This window comes from Myodes glareolus, chromosome 9 (assembly GCF_982192425.1).
Source record: "Myodes glareolus chromosome 9, mMyoGla1.1, whole genome shotgun sequence".
Lineage (NCBI taxonomy): Eukaryota > Metazoa > Chordata > Mammalia > Rodentia > Cricetidae > Myodes > Myodes glareolus.
The window spans coordinates 54,930,608-54,956,271 of record NC_142034.1 but is presented as its reverse complement, the minus strand read 5'-3'; the positions used below and the strand labels follow the sequence as shown (position 1 = coordinate 54,956,271).

The window sequence follows — 25,664 nt, the reverse complement described above, 5'->3', positions numbered from 1 at the left end:
GGTGCTCACCATACTGAAGAATCAACGAGCCCTTGGAATTATCCTGTATTTGTTGTTAAAAAGAAATCTGGAAAATGGAGAATGGTGACAGATCTAAGAGCTATCAACAAAGTTATTCAACCTATGGGCCCTTTACAACCTGGAATTCCTCTGCCTTCTCTATTACCAAAAGGATGGCCTCTTATAGTTATTGATTTAAAGGATTGTTTCTTCACTATACCTTTACAAGAAAAGGATTGAGAAAAATTTGCTTTCATAGTGCTTACTTATAATAATTCTCAGTTTACTAGGAGATACCAGTAGACTGTCCTCCACAGGGAATGTTCAATAGCCCCATCCTGTTCTAATACTTCATAAGTCAACCACTGGAAATAATATGCAAGCAATTTCCTAAGTCTATAATTTAACAATATATGAATGACATTTTGTTATCTGACTCAAATGCAGATACTTTAGAAAGAAGCAAAGAAATTTTTGCCTAAATGGGGTTTATAAATTTCTCCTGAAAAAAAGAGGAGATTCTGTAATTATCTAGGTCACAAAATAGATTTACAGAAAATTAGAACACAAAAGGCACAAATTAGGAGAGACCGATTGTGGACTCTTAATGACTTTCAAAGATTGTTAGGAGATATTTTCAGTCTACAACCAGCTGTTGGGATAACACCTGATCTAATAATTCATTTAAACAAAACCTTAGATGGTAACAAAGTCTCAGAGAATTAACAGCTGAAGCAGAAAAAGAATTGATAGCCATTGAAGAGAAATTACAGGAGGCACATGTAGATAGAGTGAATCCAAACCTTAACTGTATTCTAATCATATTGCCTCCTAGAATTTCCCCTACAGAAATTTTAATGCAAAGGGAAGATATTATTTTAGAATGGATCTTTTTACCACATAAAACAAGTAAAAAATTTAAAACTTATATGGAGAAAGTCTCTGAATTAATTATAAAAGAAAAATTGAGACTTTGTCAACTAGTAGGAATAGACCCAGCAGAGATTATAGTGCATTTTATTGCTGATGAAATTTAAAAATTATGGGAAGAAAATGAACTATGGCAAAGAGTTTGTGCTAATTTTTAGGAGAAATTAATAGCAATTATCCCAAAAGTGATAGACTTAATCTTATAAAGAGAACTACTAGGATTCTTCCCCAAATTGTACGTGACATCAATAACTGGAGACTGTAGTTTTTATACTAATACTAATAAATCATGGAAGGCAGGTTACAAATCAGAAGAATTAAGTAAGATAAAACAAAGCCCTTATAATTCTGTCCAAAAGGCAGAATTATATGCTAGTTTCATGGTACTAAGAGATTTTAAAGAACCTCTCAATATAGTTGCTGATTCACAATATGCAGAAAGAGTTGTCTTACATATTGAAACTGCTGAATTTATACCAGATTATACAGAATTGACTTCATTATTCAAACAGGTTCAAGATATAATCATGAATAGGCTTTGTCCCATATACATAACACACATCTGATCCCATATGGATTTGCCAGGTCCTTAGCACAAGGTAATGTAGAAAATGATCAATTATTGATTGGAAGCATGCTGCAGGCTTCAGAATTTTATAAGAAACATCATGTAAATAGCAAAGATTTAAAGAGTTTTCTATTATATGACAACAAACTAAGGAGATTATAAAGAGACGTCCTATTTGCTCTTTCTATAATCAGACACTATTGGCTACAAGGAGTAATCCAAAGGGTACTCAAAGAATGATATCTGGCAGATGGATGTGTTTCACTTTACAGAATTTGGAAAATTAAAATATGTACACCATACCATTGACACTTATTCAGGTTTCCAATGGGCAACTGCCTTGAGCTCAGAAAAGGTTGACTCAGTAACCGTGCATTTATTAGAAGTCATGGCCATCATGGGTATACCTGCACAATTAAAGACAGATAATGTTCCAGCATATGTATCTAAGAAAATGAAACAGCTTTTTGCTTATTTTAATATAAAGAAAATTACAGGTATACCAAACAATCCTACAGGTCAGGCCTTTATAGAAAGATCAAATCAAACTATAAAGGATGTGCAAAACAAACAGAAAGGGATAGAAAATACCCCCAGAAATAGATTGTATAATGCCTTATTAACCTTGATTTTTCTTAATGCAGATGAGAAAGGAACAATGACAGCAGAGAGACATTGGACAATAGAAATCTTTTAAATCAACTGGTGTATTTCAAGGATGTGCTACCTTGGGCTGGAGAGATGACTCGGTGGTTAAGAGCACTGGCTGCTCTTCTAAAGGTCATGAGTTCAATTCCTGGCAACCACATGGTGGCTCACAACCATCTGTAATGAGATCTGATGCCCTCTTCTAGCATGTGGGCATACATGGAGGCAGAATGTTGTGTACTAAATAAATAAATAAATAAATAAATAAATAAATGGATGTGCTACCTCACAATGGAAACCAGAAGTGCTACATTGGGGAAGGGGTCTTGCTCTTGTTCCCACAGGAGAAGAAAAGCTGTGGATACCATCAAAATTAATAAAGATTCGGTTTAAAAAAGGGAAACCTCTTGAGAGAGAGAAACGACAGTCATCCACAGAGGTGACAACCAAACAAATGTAAGACAACCTCATAAGCGTTGGACCAGGGTTCTGTTCTTGTCTTTGCAGGAAAATACTCATCTTCAAAGAGTCGAGAGACATTGGACCTCTAGATGTCTAAAGATGAAAAGACAGCTATCCAGAAAGAATCAACAAACAAAGAGAAATCTGACTTACGATCTACATGGTAAAATGTGATTCTCTGGATATGTATACATCTCTACTTAAAAATAAGAGCTGGCTTTGGAGTTGGACAACGACTATTCTTCTCTAAATCCAAGCCTGTTGTTAAAAGAAAAATTCAGAATTTTTGTGTCATGTCAGGAGCCATCTGGTATGAGACAGAAAGAAGATAAATTTTAAGGAAATATTTTACTTTTCTCCATGCCCATTTTGTGTATATTGTATCTTTCATTGAATATATGTCTATATGAATAATGCTTAAGTTTTCCACAATGAACGGTAGATTTTCCTGCAGAAATATTTGAAGTTTCCAAGAAGAAGATGGGGCCCTACAACAATTCCACCTGGCTGATATGATGTCATGATGCTGATAGTGCTACTATGAGACTGGTTTTTGGGTACCAGCTGCAGAAATGGTGCACCTTCTTACAACATTCTGGCCTGAACTCCAAATAAGAACTTCAACAAACAAACAAACAAAAAAACCCTATTGACTACTCAGAAACCATTTGCAATTATACAAAACAGCAATCTTGAAACTTAATCATCATTTTACTTTTACAGGATCCCATAGGAAAAACATCGCCCCCATGACAGCAGAAAGCAATTCTAGAAGACGATATTCCCCTCTCCCAACAAAGCTGGGTTATTAAATGTTCCCAAACCTCAGGGTTAGGAGCACCATTTTGGGGTTGATTATTACTCGCATAGGGTTGGGGGTTGGAGTGGAAATTATGTAGGCCTAGAGATCTCAAAAAAAAGAGGGAAAACTGAATGGGATAATAGGTAGATTAGTGTGAACTTATTCACATGAATAATAATAATAGTGAGTAATAGAGTGAATTTTGTGAGCTATTATTTATGGACACTTTGAATTGGTATAAATTTTTTATATTGATACAAATTCAAATGATATTTGTTATATTGAATATGCTCCTATTTCTGTTTACAATAGTTGTACACCTATACAAAGTTATTTTGTCAGATTGTATAATGCACGTTTCTACCCCTGTTTAAGACATTTTGTATATTGATACAATTTTAGGATATATTTATATTGTATTACATACTTCTACCTCTGATCAAGATATTTATATGTTGTTTACATTTTGATGTCATGGTCCTCCTTTATTACAGTTGTTTAAAGATAGTTTGATATTCTGATATGAAGTCTTAATATTTAAGTTATATAGGTATTAAGTTTTATAGGTCAATAGTCATTCATGTTTGTTATACTTTTAGTTAGACTAATTAGGTTCTTTAGATACATAGAGATTGTATTCCTCATAGATAGACAATCTTCAACCAGTTCAAAGATCTGTAGAACATGGCATTTAAATAACTTAGGGTTCTGTTGATGTGTGACAGGACTTCTCCTGGCAGCACTGATCTATTCCTGAGAGAATGTTGAGCACTGAAGACACTCCACTTGGAACTTGTTTTCTTCTTGGCAAAACTGGCCTTTGGGCAAGGAACTGCCTATGCCTTGACCACTGACAAAGTGGACAATGTCCACACTGGACAAGCAGGATATAAGAAAAAAGACTACCAAACCTTGCCAAGACAGGGTATATATATATATATATATATATATATATATATATATATATATATATATGCTTCTTTGTCAAAAATCAGGTGTTCGAAGGTGTGTGGATTAATATCTGGGTCTTAGAACATTTAAATTTTTAATTGTATTAAGAATAAATTCCAGGGGGCTGGAATGATGGCTCAGAGGTTAAGAGCACAGGCCTAGCACAGGCAAACCCTTGGGTGTGAGCCCCCGTACCTCCAAAACAAACAAGCAAGCAAATACATTAAATGAATGTCTAATGGCTCAAAAATAATTGCTTATAATGTAAATTTATATTTAATAAACAAGGTAAGTAAAGGTTTAAGTGACAGTTGTATGTCCATGTGTCAGTCCAGTTGTACAGAAAACAAAAATGTATGAGAACAGGAAAAATGACAAATATGGGAAAGGAGACATAATGCCGCTGTGTCGCTGGCCCTGGAAACACAAGGCATTTGTGCAAAGGCTTTGCACTCCTATTCGTCCCAAGTGTTGGAAGTGAGAGCTGCCTGGAGCTGGCTTGGTAGTCTCCAAAACCCCAGGGTTCCTTGCAATGAGCTTTCTTGGGCTCAAGCCAACAAACTCATTAGGATGTTTAATAGAAATTCCCTGACGTCCGTGGGGGTAGGATTAGAATCTCCCCATAGGAACAGGGGGAAGAAGAGCCAGCCTGGCGCTGTGTCTGCAAGGCAATCATTTCCTCTAGGACTCTTACACACTCCGCTGGGGACTGCGAACAAAGCTGACACAGGACAGGAAACACACAAAGCTATTCTCTTCCACATGCAGCCCAGGCCCCTCACTGCAGGTGGGGTTACAGACCTGGCTAGGGGGCTGGAGAGAAGGCTCTGCCTGTAAGAGTATTGGCGGCTCTCGCAGAGGACCTGGATTTGGGTCCCAGCACCCACAAAGCAGCTCACAGCTGTCCTAACTCCAGTTCCAGGGCACCGGACGCCCTCTTCTGACCTCCCTGGGTGCTGCATGCAGACGGTGTGCAGGAAAAACACGGGTATACATAAAATACCAAGAAGTAAACTTTGGGTAGGCCTAATTTAACAGGAAGTAGCAGTGGGAAGAACAAATGAATTTCTCTGTCCACAGCAATTAGCCTCTTGCAGAACAGACAGGTGTGTGCGGTGGGTTTGTTTGTGCAGGGGTCAGTAGTCCAGAGTGGGGCCACTGGCAGATCACTCTCTTCTCCTTCATAGATGTGAAGTCACCACAAAGAGGAGTTTGCAGCTCTTTTAGCCCCAGGAAGTATCTGCTGTGAAACAGAGCAGGTGGGGTGGACTGAGCCTCTTCTTAATGGCTGCTTCTCAGATGTCTCCGCTCAGAACTGTACGCCACTGTATGATAATTTGTGCAGTCCTCACGTAGAAAGGTAATATTCTGAAGTTTCATCAGCTCACGCCCTCCCCCCGTTTTCCCGGTAGACCTCTCTCTCTTCACTCATGCTGGTTTGGGCTTTTGTTTAATTTTTTTAGAGAGTATCTCATGCAACCCAGGCTGCCTCAAATTCACTACGTAGGTAAGGACGACCTTGAAAGTCTGATCCTCTTGCCTCCACTTCCCAAGTGCTGGGGTTGCAGGCGTGAGTCACACTTCTCTCCAGGGAGCAGAGGACACATCTGACTACCTAAAAAAAGAATGGAATGAGATGATCCAACAGCTTTTAAACTTCCAAAGTCTATCCCCTATGGAAAATAGTCTGGCCAATAAGGTGTGGGAGAGGACAGGTCCCCAGAACTGGTGGAGGGAGGAGGGAGGAAGCCACACCATTTACTGAATGTGCGTGTCTTCAAGTCAACACCAAGGTCAGGGACAGAATCAGAAATCCCCAAGACTTGCAGCTGGTTTGGGGCAAAACGTAAAATGGAAAACAATCCCAGAGTAGAAACAGCTGGACAATGAGCTCAGATCCAGGGGTCTAAGGCAGACCCCAAAGAGGTGCTGGTAGTTCGGCCTGCAAAAGAGTCTCAAAGGTCTAGGGAACCCTGCCTCAACACGTGCAGCCATCTGGGATTTCAGGGCATGTGGCAGTTCCCAGGAATGTCACAGACCCTGAGAGCCCAGTGGGCTGAGAATCCAGGGCTCCAGCTGGGACACTCAGGTGACTGGATGTGATGTGATGCAGGTGAGGAGGGACACGAAGCTATAGACTATGGGACTCTAGGTTTAGAAGATCTTATCAAGTAGAATGCATGGAGAGAGCGGGGACGGAAGGTCTGGGCAGACCAGAAGCCCAGAGAGGCTCCAGAGGAACCACTGATAGAATCTGGTGACTGCTATGGTCGCCATAGGCTTATGTTTGGAAAGCTGTGGAGACCTTAGGAGGCAGAGCCTGAATGACTCGGGGTTACGAAGCAGGACTTGGAAGCTTGTACCTGCTCACCAGTTCTGTCTTGCCCTCTCTGCTTACCGGTGTGTAGTCAGAGAAGCTCCTAAGCTTCCCTGGGAGCTGCTCCCCCGCCCTGCTGTGTCCTCCCCACCATAATGCACTGGAGTTCTGACACCATGATCCCAATATGCCATTTTCCCCATCAATTGTTTCCCTCGAGCATTTTGTTCATAACAGGACAGAAGTAACAAATGCAGAGACAAACTGCACAGGAATAGTAACAGAGAGGGGGCTGGACTGAGAGTGTGGGCGGGACCCCTGAGAGCCAGAAAAAGAAAAGCAGCCATACGGCTGAGCAGTGTCTGTGAATAGACACAACCTGACCCCAGCTCCCCTGCCTCCAACTCCGTAATAACCTCCCCGAGACCTTGGAGGAAAGGCAAGGAGCCACCCTGTGGTCTAATCCCTGCCAAAACGCTTCTAAGAGACCCCACCACACCAGCCACATGGCCCTCCCTTCCTCAGCATCCTGTCTGTCTTTAGAATTCCACCAATGGCTAGTGAAAAATCTAAGTTGCCACACATGGGAGACAAGGAAACGAAAATCATATAAAAAGCTCTGTTTCACAGCACTGAGCCTGTCTGTGATAGATGCTTCTCAGATGTTCTCCAGGACAGCTGGGGCTACTCAGAGAAACCCTGTCTCGAAAGAAAGAAAGGGAGGGGGAAAGAGAGAGAGAGAGAGAGAGAGAGAGAGAGAGAGAGAGAGAGAGAGAGAGAGATCCATGAAAGTACAGTGGAAGGAAGTGAATAAAACCGTCCAAGACCTGAAAGTGGAAATAGAATCAATAAAGAAAACCCAAACTGAGGAAAATCTGGAAATGAAAAATTTAGGAAGTCAAGCAGGCACCACAGAGGCCAGAGGCAGACTTCAACAAAATACAAAAGATGGAAGAGAGAATCTCTGGTATTAAGACATGATAAAAGAAGTGGATACCTCAGTCAAAAAAAAAAATGTTAAATCTAAAAAACTCCTACACAAAACATTCAAGAAATCTGAGGCACTGTGAAAAAGCAAAATCTAAGAATGTGGAAATAGGTTCACATTTTCGGGCCTCCACACACAGGGCAAAGGGTTGGAAAAAGATATTCCAAGCAAAAGGACCTAAGAAGCAAGCTGGTGTAGCCATTTAATATCTGACAAAATAGGCTTCAAACCAAACTAATCAGAAAGGATAGGGAAGGACAATATATACTCATCAAAGGGAACATCTGCCAAGAGAACATTGCAATTCTCAGCATCTATGTCTGTCATGATCTGCTGGCCTGGTCTATCACCTGGGTACACTGTCCCTTTAAGAGATAAGCCCCACCCTCTCCCAACCCCTCCCCTTCCACCAAAGGAAGCAGATAGCCTGCCTCTTCCAGCCTCTGTTCTCTCTCTTTCTGTCTCTCTCCCTAAGAGGTAATCTCTCTCTCTCTCTCTCTCTCTCCCTCTCCCTCTCCCCCTCCCTTTCTCTCCTCCCTCTTCCCACCTTCCCCCTCTCTCTATCTTTCTCCCACTTCTTCCCTCTTCTCCCCTTCCCCCTTTTCTTTTCCTTCCATAACCCTCTTAATAAATTCTATACCCAAACTGTCTTCTCCACATGGCATATCTGTCTGTCTCTCACCCAACACAGTCTCCCACTCACCAAGGTGACCTGCCAAGGCCTCAGGAGACTTACTGAGGCCTGGGGGATCCACCAAGGCCTTGAATCACCTGCCACTATTGTAATGGATGAGTAAAAATGCTGCGGATCCCCCAGTGACTGCAGGGTCAGAAACACTGCAGGTCAAGAGAGCAGCCAGTCCTAGGCAGGGACGGCACAGTTCCTCGAGTGGGTGCAACAGACCACGAGGAGAGACAGAGGGATGGGCATGGCAGGAGACCACTCCGCAGGTCTCTGAAGGTGGCTGGTCCTGGGCAGGGAGTCACACGGAAGCAGGTGAGAGACAGATGGATAGGCACACCATGCAGTGTGAGGTTGGATATTTATTTAGTGGGTTATGGAAGGGAGGGATGAAGAGCAGAAAGAGGAGAAACAGAAGAGGGGAAGGGGAGAATGGAGCGAGGCAGAAGCTGCCTCTTTGGGGGAGAGACAGAAAAGGAAGAGACTCTTGGCTGACAGGGGAGGGAGTAGGCGTGGCTTGTCTCTTAAAGAGACAGACCATTACAATCAGACCACCACAGATTAAAGCTAGCTATCAACAACAGAAACAACAAAAAGTTACAAACTTGTGGACACTGAACAACTTTCTACCGAATGAAAAATAGATCAAGACAGACATTAAGAAAGAAACTAAAGACTTCGTAGAACTGAATGAAAATGAGTGCACATCATCCAAACTCACGGGACACAATGAAAGCAGTTCTAAGAGGTGAGTTCATAACTCTAAGTGCCTACATTAAAAAAAAATGGAAGTTGAGCAGTGGTGGTGCACATCTTTAGACCCAGCACTCAGGAGGCAAAAGTAGGCAGATCTGGAACTCCAAATTCGAGGCCAGCCTGGTCTACAAGAGCTAGTTTCAGGACAGGCTCCAAAGCTACAGAGAAACCCTATCTTGAAACAAAAACAAAAATGGAGAGGTCTTGTATTAGTCACTTAGCAGCACACTCGAAAGCTCTAGAACAAAAGAAGAAATTACACCCCAAAAAATAGTAGACAACAAGAAATTATCAAACTCAGGGCTGAAATAAATGAAATAGAAACAAACAAAATCAATAAAACAAAGAGTTGGTTCTTCCAGAAAACCAATAGGATTGACAAACCCTTTCTCAAATTGACTAAAAGGAAGGGGAAAAATATTCAAAAACAAAACAAATTCAGAAATGAAAATGGAGACATAACAACAGACACCAAGAGATCCAGAAAATCAAAAGGACAAACTTAGAAAATCTATAATCCACCAAATTAAAAAAATCTGAAAGAAAAAATGATATTTTCCTTGATATAAACCACTTACCAAAGTTAAATCAAAATCAGATAAGCAATCTAAATAAACCTATAACCCTTAGTGAAATAGAAGCAGTCATTGAAAGTCTTCCAACCAAAAGAAACCCAGGGTTAGATGGTTTTAGCACAGAATTCTACCAGACTTTTGAAGAAAAGTTAATGCCAGTACTCCCATTGCCCAACTCATTTTATAAGGCTACAGTCACCCTGATACCCAAACCACATAAAGACCCAACAAAGAAAGAAAATTATAAACCAATCTCCCTTATGGACATAGATGCAAAAATATTCAATAAAACACTTGCAAACCAAATTCAAGAACATATCAAGAGGATCATCCACCATGATCAAGTAGGCTCCGCCCCAGAGAGGCATGGGTGGGTCAACATATGTAAATCAGTAAATGCAATCCATTCTACAAACAAACTGAAAGACAAAACACAGGATCACTATATTAGATGCAGAAAAGATCTTTGACAAAATCCAACACCTTTTCATGATAAAAGTCCTGGAGAGATTAGGGATACAAGGTATATACTTCAACATTACGCAGTTTACAGCTAGCCCAGAGCCAACATCAACTTAAATAGAGAGAAACTCAAAACAATTCCACTAAAATCAGGAACAAGCAAGGATTCCCCTCTTTCCCTACCTAATCAATATAGTGCTAGAAGTCTTAGCTAGAGCAAAAAGAAAATGGAAGGAGATCAAAGGGATGCATATTGGGAAGGAAGAAGTCAACATATCTTTATTTACAGATGATGTGATAGTACATAAGTGACCCAAAAAATTCAACCAGGAAACTGCTACAGCTGATAAACATCTTTAGTGAGTCGACTGGATACAAAATGAACTCATAAAAATCAGTAGCCCTCCTATATACAAATGACAAAAGGACTGAGAAAGAATTTAGGGAAAGAGCATCTTTTACTATAGCCTCAAATCACATAAAATATATTGGGGTATTTCTAACCAAGCAAATGAAAGACTTGTATGATAAAAACCTTAAGTCACTGAAGAAAGAAACTGAAGACATCAGAAGAAAAAAAGATCTTCCATGCTCATGGATCAGTAGGATAAACATAGTAAAAATGACCATCCTACCAAAAGTAATCTCCAGATTGAAAGCAATCCCATCAAAATCGCAACACCGTTCTTCACAGATCTTGAAAGGACAATTTTCAGCTTCATAGGGAAACACAAAAAGCCCAGAATAACTGAAACAATCCTGAATTGTTAAAAAAACTGCAGGAGGTTTCACCATTCCCTATTTCAAGTTGTACTACAGAGCTATAGTGATACAAACAGCATGGTATTGATCAAAGGAGCTCAACTGAAGACCCAAACATAAATGTACACACCTATGGACACATGATTTTTAGAAAGAGGCCAGAAATCCACACTGAAAAAAAAAAAAAAAAGGCAGGATCGTCAACAAACGGTGCTGGCCAAACTGGATGGCTGCCTGTAGAAGAAAGCAAGATCCATATTCATCACCTTTCCAAAATTCAAGTCCAGTGGATCAAAGACCTCAACATAAAACCAGGTACACTGACCCTGATAGAAGAGAAGGTGAATGCAATGCATTGACACAGACGACTTTCTGGATATAACACCATTAGTGCACACATGAAGGTCAACAAATAATAAATGGTTCCTCACAAAACTGAGAAGCTTCTGCTTGGCAAATGACACTGTCATTGGACAAAGCGGCAGCCTACCGACTAGGAAAAGATTTTCAACAACTACACACATGATCGAGGGCTAACATCCAAAATACATAATGAACTCAAGAAACTGGGAGCAGGAGAGGATCTGGATGACTTCGAGATGGGGAACAATATGATCAAAATATATTTAAATTTAAAAATTGTTTTAAATAATAAAAAACATGAAAATCAAAAACAATAACTTTAGCCAGGCCTTGTGGCACTTGCTTGTAATTCTAGACCATGTGAGGTGAAGGCAGAGGAAATAGGAGTTCAAGGCCACCCTCAGCTACACTGTAAGTTTGAGGTCAGTCTGGGCAACAAGAGACCCTGTCTCAAACAAAACAAAATCAATATTTCTCTTTTTGCAGACTAGAGGTCCACCACTTGCTGAAACCCCAACTTTTATGGAGCGAGTGGCAAGACAATTGTTTGTAAGAACACAGCTCGTGACTCTGCTGATATGAAGGCCAGAAGACACTTCCAGGACTGAAAACGTGAGAATTTATGGATTATTTGTCTTTATGACTTGCCCATTCACGCCAGCCTAACCACGGAGGACATAGGAAAGAGGAGGAACTAATTCTGTTTTCTTTGATATTTTGCAGCCAGGATATTGAGATTTTATTTAATTTTTGCTTTATTGTGCCAATAAATTCAGCAAGGAGAACTGATAGAATTCTTGGTTTATGAGATGGGTCTCATGGGGCCCAGGGTGGCCTTCAACTCACTATGAAACTGAGGAAGGCCTAGGGCTCCTGATCCTGCTGCTCCCACCTCCCGGGTCCAGGAGTTCAGGTCAATACACACACCCAGCCCGGGAGGGTAGAGCTTCAATAAAGCTGTTTGTCACACTGGTTTGTGACTAGGGTAGACCTGACTCTGGCCTTCGTTCACGTGCTTTCTTCCCTGTGGACCACGTGGGAAGTCAGGCGTACGTCAGGATTTCCCAAGCATTCTAGAAGTCATTTGCATGAAGGCTGTGGTTGGCTCGCAGACCCCTTTCCTGATGTGGAAAAGGTGGTTCCCTCGCCCTCCGTGAGCCTGGTTTGGAATGAATTGTAGTGAGGCGTTTAGAGAGATGGAAGCGTTCCTCAAAGCTTTCCCTTCTTCTGGGAGAAAACCATGGAAAGAGGCTCCTTCTGCTCTCCTGTGGGTGTCACAAGGCCGCCATGTTGCTCAGCTCCAGGGGGCAGGAGTTGCTCAACTCCTTTTTTTTTTTTTTTTTTTTTTTTTGGTTTTTCGAGACAGGGCTTCTCTGTGGCTTTGGAGACTGTCCTGGAACTAGCTCTTGTAGACCAGGCTGGTCTCGAACTCACAGAGATCCGCCTGCCTCTGCCTCCAGAGTGCTGGGAATAAAGGGGTGTGCCACCACCTGCCCAGCTATCAACTACTTTTTTAAAAAAAATCAAAGATGAGTGATCAAGAACACTGGCTGCTCTTCGAGGGGCCCAGGTTTGATTTCCAGCACACACGGCAGCTCACAACTGTCTTTAACTCCAGTTCCAGGGATTCACCGCCCTCTTCTGGCCGCTGCAGGCACTGCATGTATATGCTAAATACATTTTAAAATAAAAATAGGGGCTGTAAAAATGATTCAGTGGTTAAGGGAGCTGCTGCTCTTCCAGAGGATCCAGTGTCAGTTCCCAGCCCCCATGTGGAGGCTCACAACTGTCTCTCACTCCAGTTCCAGAGGATCTGATGCCCTCTTTTGGCAACCATCAGACACGGACATGTGCACGCAGGCAAAACACTCATAACATGACCTCGTGGTACCAGCTGAAACAGTAGGGTCATTTGAATCCAGGACTTCAGGTCAATCTGATGGCACAGTGAGGTCCATTTGTCAACCACAATAACGCGCCCACACTGTTTACTGATGGAATCCTCCATTTCATATGGTCGGACTGCAGTGGACACCCCAAACTATACAAAGTCAACAGCAGCTCACTGTTGGACACTCCAGAAAGCCAAACTGCTTATAAATGGGTGTACTGTATTTAGAAATTGCTTGGAAGAATGTTAAAATGAAGTCATAATGGATTGATTAGGCTGATCCTAAATCCAGTAAGTATAATGTCCTTATGAAAAGACCAGGAAGGGCACAGGGACACAGAATGTTGTGACGATGAAAGAGGCGGAAATGACATTCTGCACGCTAAGGAACTTCACGGGCTGTTGGCAGGCATTGGGCAGAGGCCACAGAGACAGAGGACACCCTACTCACAGCCTTCAGAGAGCATGGGCCTGCCCCCACCTTGATTCAGATCTACGGCCTCCAGAATAGGAAGAGAGTAATGTCTGCCCCTTAGAGCCACCTAGTTTATGGTCATTCATTATAGCAGCCTTGGCCAAGTGATGGTTTTGCTAGGAAACGCGCTGTAGACCGACTTGCACACAGCTTGCATTCATGCGTGCCTCCATGTTTATCTCCACATATTGAATCCATGATGCATCCAATCTATTGCAGTAGCAGAAATGGCTCGTTTCCTCTTCTCCAAGAGCTTGGCTCCCATTATTCGGTCACCTCCTCCCGAAAAAGTAGCAGTTTCTGCCATATACTCCTGCGGTCACCCTGTCTCACCGCTGTTCTGACTCCCTTGTCCGTCCGTTCTGGCTGACAGACACACGCCTCACTTCCAACCCCCTGAACCAGGGGAGTCCATGAGTCCCTGTGTGGGTTCCTTCTCAGCCACCGCTGCCTCTAGTAGCACGTGCTGGCCTGGGCTGCTCCGCACGGATTTTAACATTATGTAAGCAGTATATGTTGCCCAGTTCCTCACGCCATCTGCATCCTCACTCAGCGCCATGTTTATGAACGTCACTCAGACAGATGCCTGTAATGCTAGCTCACCCATCTGAACTGCTGGGTCGTATTTCCTGATGTGAACTGCCCCGGTGCAAGGACGTTTGGTTGTCTGCTTCATTTTGGTGTTTTTGTTTTGTTTTGTTTTTGTTTTTTCCTTTCTGTGGCAGGCATGGACTTGTCTCCTGGTGCAGAGCAGTTTTCCTAGGGCAGGGCCCCAGGGGTGGCTTCACCGCGTCATCAGGCGACCATCACCACATCAGGCACTGCCAAATATTCCCTAAATACTCTGTTTGCCCCTCCTGGTTCTTGAACCTGCAGAACAACTGCTGTCGGCCCATAGTTCAATGACGATGCCTTCAGATCTTTAAAATGCTGCCTGTCTGGTGGGACAAAAGAACAGATAAATCTGATTTTATTTGTATTGTCCTTCCCGTGAGGCTGAGCACCGCTCCCAGTGTTAACTGGCTCATTGGGCTTGCTCTTTTCAAAAAATGCTTGCTGATATCTCTCTTTTAAATTTTTTTAAAAATTATTATCTTCAGTATGACTTTCTTGTCTGTATGTATGTCTGTGTACTATGTGCTTGTCTGGTTCCTGTTGAATCCCCTGGAACTGGAGTTATGGGCAGTTGTGAGCTGCCATGTTAGTTCTGGTCTGGGAATTGAACCCTGGTCCTCTGGAAGAGCAGCCAGTGCTCTTGACTGCTGAGCAGTCTCTCCAGCCCTACTTTAAACATTTTTGTTAAGCTAAGTGTTACATTGAAATTTAAAAATCAAGCAATTTGCTATAAATCTTAACATGTTATTTATCATAGTATTAACATTTGAAATATATGTATCAATTTGGTGTTATTTAGTGAAAGTATACAATATACTTTAAGAATATCATTTGATATTCATTTAAACTAGTATGTCATGAAAATGATTGTTTAATCTGTAAATATTGGTTTTCTCTTTCCTGATCCTGTGCCACTAGGATTGACTCCAGTGTTAACAGAGACAGTGAGGGAGAGTAAACTTACTCCAAGAGGATGCTTTATTACTTTTAAAAAGATTTGTGTTTATGTGTGCTTGCTACCTGATTATATGCACCATGATCCTGCCGGATTCCCCAGGAGGCCAGAAGACAGCATTAGATCCCTTGGAATGTAACAGTTGTGGGCCATCATATAGGTGCTGGGAATTGAACCCAGGTCCTCACAAGGGCAGCTTAATCACTGAGTTGTCTCTCCAGTCCCTAAAGAGTATGCTGTAAAGAAAATGGCTTTTTTCTTTTCTTTTCTCTCTTTTTAAAATTTCTTTCTTTCTTTTTTTCTTTTTTCTTTTCTTTTCTTTTTTTTTTTTTTTTTTTTTTGAGACAAAGTTTCTCTTTGTAGCCCTGACTATCCTGAAATACCTATAGACTAGGCTGGCCTTGAACTCTCAGAGCCTTGTCTGCCTCTGTCTCCTGAGTGGGGGAATAAAGCCGTGTGCCACCACCCCACCCCTGGCCAAGAGAACATTTCTAGCATTCCCTATTAAGAATGATGTCTGCAGGACTGGGGAGAGGCACGGTGGATAAAGCACTTGCCCCACATGTAAGAGCAGGAGTTCAGGTTCCCAGAACCCAATCTGCAGTGTTTTTGTCCTCATGGTCATGAACACATGATACTTGAGTCTTTGGATTTCTAATGTTAAACTACCTTCATATTTCTGGGATAAATGCAACACACACACACATGTTCTCTCTCTCCGCTCCCACCTCTGTGTGATCCAACTCTATGGTTATTCTTAAAGGAAAGCCGGCTTCAACTAGTTCCACAGTTCACTCTGGGCTCCTGCCTTAATCCTAATTTTTCTTGCCAGCGCATAACACTTTAGTTGTTGCTGAGATACGGTCTTGGGGTCTCACCCTGTGGTCCAGGCAGGCCTGAGTTTGTGGCAATCTTCCTTTCTCAGCTTCCTGACAGGCACGAGCCACCATTTCTGTGAACATGGGAGAGTTTCAAAAAATTTTATCCTAAGGAACACACATGGTTTTCAGTAAAAACCCTTTGCATATATGGAGTGTGTGTGTGTGTGTGTGTGTGTGTGTGTGTGTGCATGGTTTATTTATTTTTGAGACAGGGTCTAAAGTAGCATTGACTGTCCTAGACTCAAAGTGTAGAAAAGGCATTCCTTGAACTCACAGGGCTCTGCTTGCTTGTGTCTTCCAAATTCTAGAATTAAAGAGATGGCCACTATGCCCAACTCAGCTGTATGTATAGTGTGCACGTGTGTGTATGTACATGTGACATGTGCAAGGAGAAGTTAGAGGATGTCAGAGAGGACATGACATCTCTTGGAGTTATAGTCGGTTGTGAGTTTCTCTGAAACAAACCTGGGTCTTCTGCAAAAGCAGCAATTGCTCTTAAACACTGAGCCACTTCTCCAGTCCCGAGTTTATTCCTTTGCTGCTTTGCTACTTGATTGTATGACTGCTTCTTTTAAATACTATCTTCCTCTTCTAAAAAAAAAAAAAAAGAAAAAAGAAAGAAAAAATAAAAACAAACAAAAAACTGCTTAGAGAGGTTCTTCCCAATATTAATTTTTGGAAGAGCCCAGTTCAGTTCTGTACTTGATTGGTCTGATCTGCTTCTAATGTGCTTTTCTTGATTCAGTTCTGCACTTGATTGGTCTTGTCTGCCTCTAAAGTGATTTTTCTCATTGTCTCACAGTTGGTGCTACTAACTATTGGCTTGGGCCATCTTCCCTGTGAAACGTTTCCAAGTTCCTTTTAAAATAATTTTTATTTTTGGTTTTGTTTGTTTGTTTGAGGCAAGGTCTCATCATGTGGCCCGGGCTGATCTGGAACTCTCTGTAGACCAGGCTGGTCTACAGAGATCTAACTCACAGATCTGCCTGTCTCTGCCTCCCAAGGGCCAGTCTTCCGTAAGGCTGACTGCTAGGCCGATCAAGATCCATTCCCCGCCCCCATCACTGTCACACAGCAACTACTGCGCGCACTGCAGCCCCCGCTAGGCTACCTGAGACCTCTGCAGCCTGAAGTAGCCAATGGCGGCCGCCTTACCGATGAAGCAGCGGCAAAAGCTGGCGCATCGTATTTCCAGCTGTGTCTCAGGGCAATGGAGCCCTACAGATCTTCCTCTCGCTTCACCTGTGTGCACGACGGTGCCAGGGCAGAGCAGTGAGACAGCACGCCCCAGACCCCAGAGAACATGTGACTCAGACTCCCCCACTGCTCTAGACCGTCACGGGGAAACAAGTGTGTGAAAGGCCCTGGTTTGGTACAGCTGCTTAGCTTCCACCCTGTGGAGCCCCACTCCAGAGCCCCCTAAGCCCCTCCAGCCCACCAGCCCACGCCCATGAATGTTCTGAGATGAAAATCCCGTTATCAACACCCCATCCACACCAGGAGCCTGAGCATGAAGGTTTTCTTCAACTCTTTCAGGGTTTTTTTTTTTTTTTTTTTTTTTTTTTTTTGGTCTGTTTCCCTTCTCAGTATTTTCCCAAGATAGTCATGGAGGATGGAGGTGTTGGGTGGGAGTTGGCCTTGATTTCCTCCTCCTGCTTAACTTCCTTCAGTGACAAAGTGGGCTTAAAAATCAAAGCTGTCCTGCCAGGATGACCTCCCAGAGTGGTTAGGTCGGCGCTGAGCCCTTTCTCTCTGTGAGCTCTTTAAGGGACATATTCTTCAGCCTGTATGTGTAGGGCATGTTGGCTGACGGAGGCAGGCTGGGGTCTGAAGGTGATGAGATATGAACTGAACGTTCATTTTGCCAATATTTTTAAAAAGTGGCAAACTCTTATTGACAATAACAGTGTACCACAGATCAGTTTGGTCGAACTAAACATTCCTAAAGGTGGGGTTAAAGAGAAGCCCCTGAGCCTGGTGCTGTCCCTGTAGCCGTTAGCCTCTTATTTCCTTGTTTGTACACATCAGAAGTCCTGAGCCAAGCTGAGGACCCAGTAGCCTAGATGGCAATGGACAGGACTGCACAACTGCCTAGTCATCTCCCATCCCCTGCCCCTTGAGGAAGCCCAGGTGGCAGGGGACAGAACAAATGTACTAATGGTGTGAAGCTATCCGCTGGCACAGCTATGCTGGAGGGTCAGAGGGGCTGGTCAGCCCCCTCACAAGTCAGTGCACTGTTCCTCGACGCCCTGGGTGGCTGGTCTGCCCCTGCTCACCACTGAGCGTTGCCAGCAGGCCTTACAGCATTCATTCAGTCTGACTCCAACTGTCTACTTTCTACTCTGAAACTCTGAGCCTCCCCACCCCAAGACTGGTGCTTCAACTAAGAAGTTTCATTCTGCTAGTTTTTGAGGTGATTCTCATTCTGTAGTCCAGGCTGGCCTGGAACTAGGTAACCCAGGTTGAACTCAAACGTGGCAATCCTCCTGCCTAAACCTCCTGAGTGTTAAATTCCAAGCACGGGTCACCTTGACCAGCTGTCATTTCACAGGCCCTAACACTTCTCTTTGTTCATTTTGGTGAGCATGAGGATGCGAGGTTTTGAAAACCACTGTTACTTTCTTGCCAGAATTTATTTAATGTTTTATTTATTTATTTAGGTTTTTTAAAGACAAGGTTTCTTTGTGTGAGCCCTGGCTGTCTTGGAACTTGCTATGTAGACCAGGTTGGCCTCAAACTCAAGAGATCCTCTTGGCCTCTGCCTCCTTAGTGCTGGGATTAAAGGTGTGTGCCACCACTGCCTGGCTTATTTATGTGTTTTAGAGCTGTTGAGTTTACTGTCCAAACAAGTCTAATGGCTGGACAGGGCCTGTGAATCTGAATCCCCAGTGCCACCCAAAAGAATCATATGATCGTAGAAAGCAGAAAGGCTAGGCACGTTGGCATATGCTTGTAACCCAACAAGTATGCAGCGCGGCGGGAGGGGGGGGGTTATAAATTTGCAGGTAGCCTGGGCTATACAGAGAAAAACCTAGTCTCAAAAACAGAAAACAATTAAATTTCACATAAAAACAATCTAAAACGTTTTAAAAGATAAAACTTTCTCCCCAGCATATAAAGGTTTTCTCAAATATTTTATACAATAATTTACTTTTATTAAGTTTATAAGTTTTTGATTACCCAAGTAATACATACTTATTTTAGAATATAAAATGTATATAAAAAAAGAGCCACTCATAATTTTGCTACTGCTGGTTAACTACTGCAAGTAGACACAGCCCAGCCCACTCATCCTTCTGGTCACACATCAAAGATTCCATACATTTTCTCATAGGAAATAACAAAGATACTTTTTAAAAATACTCAAACAGCATTTTTAAAGGTTTCTTTACAAAGTAGCTTCCTACAAATTCTCCATTTTCCCACTTCCTCTGATACAGACAGAGACTATGGGGCATTTATGAGAATGAACGGTGAAAGAGGGAGAACAAAGCGGGGAGAAAGGCGGGGCTCATCTCCAGATGCCTCCCTTACTCCTCATGCTGCTAGGGGCAGGATGCCCACTTTTCTTCCGTGCAGGCTTTTCAGACCTAGGGGCTGAAGCCAGGCGTCGAGGGACAGCCTGGGAGGGGATCTGAGAGTTGAGGGGAAAGAAGAAAAGTCATTGTTATATACCCCCTCTTCCCCGCACAGAAGCATCCCAGCCAGTGAGCCCAGGGAAGGAGATGCATGTGGGGGCGCGAGTGGAGGAGCCAGGTGGGGTAGCAGGCCAGCCAGGGAGTGTGGAGCGCTGAGGACCAGTCAGACAAGAGCCTTGCTCTCCCCTGGTCCCTGCTGACTTTCCCTCACCTCTTTCCTGGGGATCTCACCCAAGCGGGAGTCTGTATTTCTTCTGGGGACAAGCTCTCCTTGGCCATCGGTCCTGCCATACACAACAGATCAAGGGTGTGAGTGAGGACCATAGCATAGCTCTGTATGGTCTCTTAAGAGTGTGAGTCTCAGACGGAAGAGTGTTCAACCTGACAACATGAGGCCTGAGGCCCAATCACCAGTCACAAAAAGAAAACTGAGAATGGAATGGAAGTGGACACTGTGCGGGAGGAGACTTGGTGGGACCTAATGAGTTACTCTGGACCCAAGCTTCAAGCCTCTCTCTCTCTCTCTCTCTCTCTCTTCCTGGTTTTTCTAGATAGGATTTTCTCTGGAACAGCTTTTGTTGACCAGGCTGGCCTCGAACTCACAGAGATCTGCCTGCCTCTGCCTCCCAAGTGCTAGAATTAAAGGCGTGCGCCACCACTGCTTGGCTGGGCCCAAGTTACATAAACTGAGGTACAATTAGATATGAAGATGAAGAACTGGAAAACGGAAAGGTTTCTGAATAAGGCATAACCAAACTTTAATTCAAAATCAAGCCCCAAATAAGGACAAGGTGTTTCTGGATGCAGCTGTGTTGTGAGACTTCACTGCAAGCCTGGTGCTGAGCACACAGCACACGCGCTTTACACCGCACACTGCCTGGAACAGCTGGCTCTAACTCGGTCCTACCGCACACTGTGAATCACGGTGTGTTTACTGTACAGAGGAGTGTTCTGCTCTTGTGGGCACAAGGGTTTAGTTACAGAAAACAAGGACTGTGTTTCTGTATGTGTGTACCAGGTGCACACATGTGTGTGCATGCATGTGGAGGCTACAGGACAGACAGCCTCCTCATGTTGCTCCTCAGGAGTTGTCCATCTTAATTCTTCTTGAAACAGGGTCTCCCCATGTGGCTGACCTCAAACTCACAGAGATCCACCTGCCTCAGCTGCCCAAGGATTAAAGGTGTGTACCACCACTGCTTGGCTACCTTAGTTTTTGAGTCAGGGTCTTTTATTGGCCTGGGGCTCAGCGATTTAGCTAAGCTGGCTGCAGGTCAGTGAGCCCCAGGGTATTACAAGTGTGTACCGCGCCTGTCTTTTCTGCGCATTCTGGGGTCACACGCAGCGCTTGCGTTGCCAGCACTTCACCGCAGGAGCTGCCTCCCCAGCACTGCCACTCCTCAGCATCTACCAAATTAACATATCTTTGGGTTGCGTTCACACATCTGATTTGAAAAACTTGTTTGAGTTGCTAACTTCAAGTTTCATTTAAAAAAAAAATCAAGGCAGGCATGTTCACATATGTCCTTTTAGTTCCAGCACTTGGAAGGTACAGATACGTAGCTCTCTGAGTTTGATGCCAGTCTTACCTATACAGTGAGTTCCAGGCTAGTCAGGGCTGCATAGTAAAACCCTGTCTCAGAAATATATAATAAATAAACAAGCAAATTTCCTTATGATTTACTATCAATTAATGTTTGATTTGTTTAAAAAAAAGATTTTCTCAGGTAAAAAGGGCCACGTGGAAAAGTTTTAGAAGACCTTCAATAAAAAAAAAAAAACCTCGGGCTGGAGATATGACTCAGTGGTTAAGAGCACTGGCTGCTCTTCCAGAGGTCCTGAGTTCAATTCCCAGTGACCACATGGTGGCTCACAACCATCTGTAATGATATTTGGTGCCCTCTTCTGGCATGCGGGCATGCATGGAGGCAGAATGTTGTATATATAATAAATAAATAAATCATAAAATAAAATTTAAAAAAACCTCCTAGGATTCTGAGTTTTGAGCTTCTGGGTAGAGGGGAAAGAAAACTGGGGTATAGATACGTAGGTGGAAGTTTAAGAAGAAAATCAGTAGAAATGGAGGCAAAGAGATGGGGAAATTGTGAGTCTACATTTCATCCCTCATCCCTCCGTGTCCCCACCCCGACAAGGACAAAAGCCTGTACTCAGTGGACACACTGGGCCTGCTCACTTCCCAACCCAATTCCTCCCCATCTCAGGCTCATACCCGCCATGCTCCAGCCTCTTCAGGTACAGTAGCAGGTCCTCGGCAGGCAGAGCACCCCAACCCCGAGCCTGGTATAGTCGTAACAACTCGGACACGTCCATCAGCTGCCTTGGGGAGTTGAGGGCCTCTGTACCTGAGAGGCGAGTGGACACCATTACCCAAGGGCTCCTCTCTCAACCTTCATTCCACTTCCTTAGGAATGGTCTGAAGGAAACGGTCCCAAGCATTTCCTTTTCTTTTTCTGGCAAACCCTGGCCTGCTTACCTCTCTCTGGGGAGCCAGTGCTGAGACCACTGCCTTGTAAATGGGATGAGGGAAGCTCATGGGCCCTGAAAAGACTAGACGCCATGGCTATGGGAACTTTCGTCTTATGGACAGGAGGTGGAAGGCGTGGCACTTGAGGGGCTTCCTCCCAAGAAGAGACAGTCCGAGAACCTAGCAGTAGGAAAGATGTAGGAATGAATGTGGGCACAGCTCACAGCAGCTCAGAGGCCCTGGGTTCAGTCCCCGGTACAAATAACGGCATGGCGACCCACACCCACACTCTCGGTGCCTGGGAAGTAAAGGCAAGGTGATCAGGGTCCACAGTCACCTCTGACTGTGTGAGATCCTGTCTCAGAAAGAAAATGGCAATCCTTTCCTTCAATTACATTTTTCTATGTCCGGGGTATTATGTAATAAAAGAATAGTAAGTATGACATCCAGTGATCACCATGTGTTATATCATAGGTGTCTGGACATTTAAGTGAGTACTTTTAAATTTAGCTATATTAGTTTAGCTGTTATTAATATATTGCAAAGTACCAGAAGTAACCGTTTCTAACAATACCAGGTAAAATATAAATTCATTTAGAAATGGAACCCAAATTCAAGCCAGGCACTGTGACTCAGTCCTGTAAACCCGGTGTCTGGGGCCAGGGAAGGCTACTGCTGTGAGTTCAATCTGAATAACAGCAAGTCTGAGGGCGGTCTGGACTACAGAATGGATCCTGTCCCAAAAAACATTCAAACAACAACAACAGAAATGGAATCCAAATTCAAGTAAATGTACATAAAATCTCTCTACAGAAAACGACTGTAACCTTGTGTCTAATTCAGATTTGTTTTCTATGCTAAGACAGGTAAAGCAGAGTCAAGTCCTATTTCCCACTTCATCCTAGACTGTCAATTCCCAGCCCCACCCTTCTTCACAGTTGAGACTCACCAGATTTAGGGGGCAACAGGTCAACAGAGGGGTTTTCATTGCTCTGAGGTGCTGTCTCCAGCAGCTGGGGAAATAAGACAGGATGTTCCTCTAGAAAACTGGTAGAAAGAAACCTAGGGTCCGAGGGAACAGGGAGTTTAGGGTAGGGGCCTAAATTCCAGAAAAGAACCATGGGCTAAGAATGAGATAAACTAACAGTTGAGATAAATAACTGGTCCTAAAAATAAAAGGGCAAAGAAAGGGCTGGGGGATGGCTCAGTGATTAAAATTCATATTGAGCAAGCATGGGGACCTGAGTTCCATTCCCAACACCCACATAAAAGCCAGGCACAACTAACAATGGTGGCATATGTCTTTAGTCCCAGCACTGGGAGCCAGGAGGATCTCTGTGAGTTTGAGGCCAGCCTGATCTACACAGTAAGTCACAGGTCAGCCAGGGTTATATAGTAACGCCCTGTTTTTTTGTTCTTTTTCTGAGACAGGGTCTCTCTGTATAGCCTTGTCTGTCCTGGAACTCACTTTGTAGACCAGGTTGACCTTGAATTCACAGAGATCAACCTGCTTCGGCCTCCCAAGTGCTAGGACTAAAGGTGTGTGCCACCACTGCCAGACTGAGGCCCTGTCTTTTTTTTTTTTTTAAAAAATACAGGTGTGGTGTAGGATGGAATCATTTTGCAGCCTCAGCACTTAGGAGGGAAGGGAGAGGGAGTCAGGCTAGTCCTGAGGGCTTGTGGTCGGTCACTCCAGCCAACCAGTCAACTCAGGGGCCAGTCAGAGACAGACCTATAGGATAAAACAGCTGACACTGACTTCTGGCTTACACCTTCATAAGCATGCATGTGCATGCGTACACACACACACACAAGTACAAGTGCAGGCATACACCACACACAGGCACACACACATACAGACAAGGGCAAGGACTCAGTCAGGCACAGTGACAACCCTGTGATTCCTGTTCTTGGGAGGCTGAGGCAGGAGGGACAAGGATCTGGACTGGATCCTAATCCAGAACAAATGAGTCAGTAGGTAAGAAAAATGGAGTTCTCGGTAGAATCGCTCTTACCTGCTGCAAAAAATTCTTAAGGCCTTGGAGCTGAGAAGCAGGAGGCAACCCTGGTTTTAGAGAGCCATCACCATCAGATCCAGGGTCTTCCTCCAGAAATGGTCGCTCTGCCCTATGGTCAGCAGTGAAGGCCTCCAATGCAGAGAAGGGTCCAGCTGTCAAATGAGACAGGTGCCTTGGCATGCATGTGCATTGTACATGTTAGAAGTCTCTCCAGACACGAACCTGCCAAATGCTCCCAAAGAAAAGGCCATAGAAGAGCGGGGGCTAGAAGTTAGCTCAGTGGCTAAAAGTTCTTCCAGAGGACCCGAGTTTAATTCCTAGCACCCACATGCTCCCAGTTTCAGGGACCCAGTTTTGGGGATCCAGAGCCCTCTTCTGGGCTTCACAGACACTGCATACATGTAGTCTATAAAGGCAGGGAAAAGATTCACATTTTCAAAAAATCTTTTAAACAAATTAATCAATGTAAGAGGGACACCACAGCTAGGAGATGACCCGAGAGTTTTTAAAAGCTGGAGAGGGAGGAAGGGACTTGTCTGGAACATCACACAGCTGGATTTTAAGACAGAAATACAGACAGAAGCAGAAAGTTGTGGCACTTAAACTCTACAAAGTTTACCATAAACTCCTTAAAGAACACAACAAAAGACACACTCTGAGGACTGGGAAGTGGCTAACAAAGTGCTCACCTAGCAAACACGAAGCACTGGGTTTGATCCCAGCTCCACAGACTGGATGTGGCAGTACACCCCTGTAATCCCAGCATTTGAGAATGAGAGTTCAAGGTCACAGACTTGGATATAATAGTGAATCCAGGGCAATCCCCACCTTCTTTTTTTTGGTGAGCTTGCAAGATGGCTCAGCAAATGAAGGGACTTGATACCAAACCTGATGCCCTGCATTTGATTCCTGGAACCCACAAGGTATAAAGAACAAACCAACTCCCATAGCTCCACATAAATACCAAGGCATGGATGTGCCTGTAACACACAGACAAGTAAATAATGTAAAAAAAATTTACAGTTTATGTGTGCAGCGTACAGAGGCCAGAGGACCTGGGTCCCCTTTACTGTCTTGGGACACAGTCTCTCACTGAACCAACCTGGAACTATAAGCCCCAGTCATCCCCAACCCTGTAGTGGTTTAAATGAAAATGGCACCCACAGACCCATAGGAAGTGTGGCTTTATTAGAGGAAGTGTGTCACTGGTGGTGGGCTTTGAGTCTCAGATGCTCAAGCCAAGCCCAGTGTCTCTCTCTTCCTACTTTAAAGGTCTGGACTACAAGCGGATTCACCCACTTCAAACTAAGCAGAAAATCTCTCACAGGTGTGCCCGCCATTCCTGAATGTTAGTTCATTCCAGGTAGAGTCAAGTTGGCAACCAAGAGTAGCCATCACAACCACGCCCCCCCCCCCCCAAAGACTGAGGTTATCACACTG

At 43.7% G+C, this 25,664-nt stretch overlaps 1 protein-coding gene and 1 long non-coding RNA gene across 2 annotated transcripts in view; both read right to left on the bottom strand.

Annotated features, from left to right (window-relative positions):
* Positions 1–4,409: 4,409 nt before the first annotated feature.
* On the bottom strand, positions 4,410–17,411 carry LOC148120917 (uncharacterized). Its single transcript, XR_015738839.1, has 3 exons — positions 17,239–17,411; positions 12,194–14,570; positions 4,410–5,976 (listed from the first exon to the last, which is right to left on the bottom strand). It is a non-coding gene; the product is annotated as an uncharacterized LOC148120917 (long non-coding RNA).
* A 1,805-nt stretch (positions 17,412–19,216) lies between these two features.
* Cntrob (centrobin, centriole duplication and spindle assembly protein) overlaps positions 19,217–25,664 on the bottom strand; it is a 23,418-nt gene continuing 16,970 nt past the window's right edge. The window contains 6 exon segments of the mRNA XM_048448359.3: positions 19,217–19,717; positions 19,933–20,005; positions 21,952–22,084; positions 22,216–22,386; positions 23,156–23,219; positions 24,222–24,376. Coding sequence (XP_048304316.3) covers positions 19,595–19,717; positions 19,933–20,005; positions 21,952–22,084; positions 22,216–22,386; positions 23,156–23,219; positions 24,222–24,376 — 719 coding nt within the window. The 3' untranslated portion in view covers positions 19,217–19,594.